General features: G+C 50.2%; 1 protein-coding gene across 3 annotated transcripts in view; it reads right to left on the reverse strand.

Moving 5' to 3' along the window:
- SYAP1 (synapse associated protein 1) overlaps positions 1 to 4,135 on the reverse strand; it is a 51,642-nt gene that overhangs the window by 18,834 nt on the left and 28,673 nt on the right. For all 3 annotated transcript variants that reach the window (XM_011940248.1, XM_011940247.1, XM_011940246.1), the window contains exon 5: positions 1,769 to 1,908. In XM_011940248.1, the coding sequence (XP_011795638.1) occupies positions 1,769 to 1,908 (140 nt within the window). The remainder of the gene's footprint in view (positions 1 to 1,768; positions 1,909 to 4,135) is intronic.

The following is a 4,135-nucleotide window of genomic DNA, read 5'->3' on the forward strand; positions in this document are numbered from 1 at the left end:
TTTGGAGACAGTCTCACTCTGTCGCCCAGGTTGGAGTGCAATGGCACGATTTCGGCTCACTGCAACCTCCGTCCCGAGTTCAAGCAATTCTCCTGCCTCAGCCTCCCGAGTAGCTGAGACAACAGGCATGTGCCACCACACCTGGCTAATTTTTTGTATTTTTTTTTTAAGTAGAGACAGGGTTTCACTATGTTGCCCAGGCTGGTCTCAAACTCCTGAGCTCAGACAATCTGCCTGCCTTGGCCTCCCAAAGTGCTGGAATTATAGGCATGAGCAACCGTGCCCGGCCTAGGCAAACAGCAGTCTACTTTGTTGACCAGAGAAAACTGTACTGAGTTACCTGCAGGAAGGGTGGAAGCCCAGAGAGCCCCTGGGCCTCCCATCTTGCCCTGCCCTGCTCTGCCCATGTCGGGAGGGGAGCCAAGCTGCTCTACACTCAGGGACCGGTGGTGCAGTTGAGACTGGAGGTGTGACACCAAGGTCAAGCCACAGGGGTCAAGGGACAGTCTGCCTATCAACTGGCTCTTCCCATTGTCCTGCCTGCAGCCAGGCAGGAGGCCAAAGAGTCTTCTAGGGGCAAGCTACCTTCTCACAGCTACTGAGCCTCTCCAGGCCAAAAGGCTTGTCCCCACATTCAGTGGCCATGTACCCTTTCAGTATGGCACTGCTAATGCGAAGGGACAGGTAAGGAGAGCCTGCCACATAAAAGACAGAGCCCCAAACAAACAGAAGAGTCCCGAGGAAACAGCATAGAAAAAGGAGTCTTTCTTTTATTTGAGACAGGGTCTCACTCTGTTGCCCAGGCTGGAATGCCAGTGGCGTGATCATGGCTCACTGCAGCGTTGACCTCCCAGGCTCAGGTGATCCTCCTGCCTCAGCTTCCTGAGTAGCTGGGACTAAAGGTGCGCACCACTATACCCGGCTGATTCTTGATTTCTTTGTAAAAATGGTGGTCTTGCTATGTTGCCCAGGCTGGTCTCGAACTCAGCCTCACGTGATCTTCCCACCTCAGCCTCCCAAAGTGTTGAGATTACAGGCGTTGGCCACCGCACCCAGCTGAAAAAGGAGTCTTTTGAGAGAACCTTAACTCACGTTCTCGGGGAACAGTGAGATACTACACCCATATGACAAGGTTAAGAGAAAGGGAACACTGACAGAATAAGAAGGAACGCTGACTCCAAACATGTGACAGCTTCAATACAAGGGACTGAACTAGAGGAGGCACGAAAGAGCTTGAGGTAGAACACTCAAGGGAGGCAGCAGCAGGGAAGGTGGCCCCTGCTGGCTGCACCACCAGGGCAGGCTTCCAGAATGCATCATGCATGCGCTGGAGCCTACGGGACAAGCTGGGATTTGTGGAGCCCAGAAGAGCCGTCGGAAGAAAAGCCTTAGGAAAGAGAGCAGGAACACTGCCGCTGGAGGGCAGAACCTGAATGGAAAACGCAATCAGCTTGGAAAAAGGATCCCGATGAGCCTCAGAGACCAGAATGTGATTCAGGGTAATGCAGCATGTTTGTGGTTTCTGTAGGGAAATGCGTTCTACCTCGTAATTGGGATAGAAAGGCACATTTCATCTCCACCCTGTATTTCCTGCCAAGTCAGCCCTTGGTTTTGATTCCAGGGTGCCCTGACCAGGGGAACTGCCAAAGGGCTGCAGGGCCTGCTTTTATGACCAGATAGAGACCCTTCTGGCCCCTTCTATCGTTAGGTGCTGATACTGAGCACATAACCGAGGCCGTGAGGAAACGCTGGGGAACACCCTGCTTACAGTTTAGGAACCAGGGCAAATCTCATCTTGCTCAGCAGCTCATCCTCCTGGAGCATGACCAGGGCCACGGGGTACATCTGATCAAAGTCGAAATTAAATTGCACGCCGGCCGGAGGGTCACGAAGGAAATTCCTCTTGTCCTTTGATAAAAAAAAGAAAAAAACACAGGGTATTCCACAAAATGCGATTAATATGTAACAATGTTTTTTTGTTTTTGTTTTTTTGAGACAGAGACTTGTTCTGTCGCCCAGGCTGGAGTGCAGTGGCACAATCTCGGCTCTCTGCAACCTCCACCTCCTGGGTTCAAGCAATTCTCCTGCCTCAGCCTCCCGAGTAGCTGGGATTACAGGCGCGTGCTAGCACGTCTGGCTAATTTCTGTATTTTTAGTGGAGATGGGGTTTCGCCATGTTGGCCAGGCTGGTCTCAAACTCCTGACCTCAAGTGATCCACCCACCTCAGCCTCCCAAAGTGCTGGGATTACAGGCGTGAGCCACCGTGCCCGGCCTCCTGGACTATTTTAAGGCATCGTATACTGTGAAAATCCTCTGGGAAACACTGGGCAAATGTCACAGGCCAAAGCCAAGGCAGGAAAGGACTTGTGATTTCCCTACTGTCATCAGAATGAGGGCCTCAGAGGGTGCTTGTGATGTACCAGCAGGACCCCATCTCGGTCACAGCATTAGACTGCCACAGGGAAGGGTTAAGCTACTAATATGCAGTTTGAAATCCAGAGCAAGAGTTTTATTTTCTAAAGTGTTCCTAGTTAATGATGCATTAACTATCTGTTCAGAAAAAGTGTTTCAAAGGAGCAAAGTTGTGCTTCTGTGTGTCAGGGAGGAAAAGTCTGGAGACCGTATATTTGTGTCTGACAGCTTGTTTTTGTTTTGTTATGGAAATTTTCAACAATACACAAGTGGAGCGACTAGAACAATGAAGCCCATGTACCTGTGACCTACCTACCATGAGTATCAGCATTTCACCAGTTGCGTTCCATCTATCTTCCCCTCCCCTGCACACACGCTTTTCTTTGGGAATGGGTTGGAATATTTTAAGGCAAATGTGAGACATCACATTCTTTCATTTGTAAATACTTCAGCAAGCATTTCTTTTTCTTTGTTTTTTGAGATGGAGTTTCGCTCTTGCTGCCCAGGCTGGAGTGCCATAGCATGATCTTGGTTCACCACAACCTCCGCCTCCAGGGTTCAAATGATTCTCCTGCCTCAGCCTCCCGAGTAGCTGGGATTACAGGCATGTGCCACCATGCCCAGCTAATTTTTGTATTTTTAGTAGACATGGGGTTTCACCAGGTTGGCCAGGCTGGTCTCGAACTCCTGACCTCAGGTGATCCACCCGCCTTGGTCTCAGAAAGTGATGGGATTACAGGTGTGAGCCATCGTGCTCAGCTTCAGCAAGCAATTCTAACAGATAAGGACTTATAAATAATAACTATAATTTCTAAGTAATCCTAAACAAATTAGTAGGAGGAAACTGGAGTCATATTGAAATATTTGATGGGCAGGTTACCCTGTGACAAATTAGAAACACTAATTGCCAAATACCAATTCTCAGACGGTTTCAGAAAATCTAAAATTACCGTCAACAGTGAGGGGGGCGGTCCACAATTGTAAAGAACCAAAACTGTGGACAGCTACATGCCTGCTATGATCACCCCAGGCCACTGGCCTCAGGCTCTAGCCACTGAGGGCCTCTTGCTGGTCTTGAGAGCCACTGCAGGAGCCCAGCATGTGGCTCAGGGTGATTCAAAGGGTCTTCAAGTTGATGGAGGCTGCAAGTGTAAAGGCCACCTGCACTCCGGAGCTTGGGTACCCTTCCCTCAGAGTCAGTTACTCAGAACAGGCACAGCCTCAAATTCTGAGGGAAGAGCTTGAAACACACACACACAAGCACATATGCATACACATTATATATACAAACTCTTCAAAATTCGATTCTACCAGGAGTGTGGGTAGCTCTCCTCTATAACCTCAACAACTTGAGAGGCTGAGGCGGGAAGACTGCTTCAGGCCAGGAGTTCAAAACCGGCCTGGGCAACATAGCAAGACCCTATCTCTAAAAAAGTTAAAAACAGGCCGGGCGCGGTGGCTCAAGCCTGTAATCCCAGCACTTTGGGAGGCCGAGACGGGCGGATCACGAGGTCAGGAGATCGAAACCATCCTGGCTAATACGGTGAAACCCCGTCTGTACTAAAAAATACAAAAAACTAGCCGGGCGAGGTGGCAGGCGCCTGTAGTCCCAGCTACTCGGGAGGTTGAGACAGGAGAATGGCGTAAACCCGGGAGGCGGAGCTTGCAGTGAGCTGAGATCCGGCCACTGTACTCCAGCCTGGGTGACAGAGCGAGACTCCG

The sequence above is a fragment of the Colobus angolensis genome, unplaced genomic scaffold, assembly GCF_000951035.1.
Source record: "Colobus angolensis palliatus isolate OR3802 unplaced genomic scaffold, Cang.pa_1.0 Scaffold188, whole genome shotgun sequence".
Classification (NCBI taxonomy): domain Eukaryota; kingdom Metazoa; phylum Chordata; class Mammalia; order Primates; family Cercopithecidae; genus Colobus; species Colobus angolensis.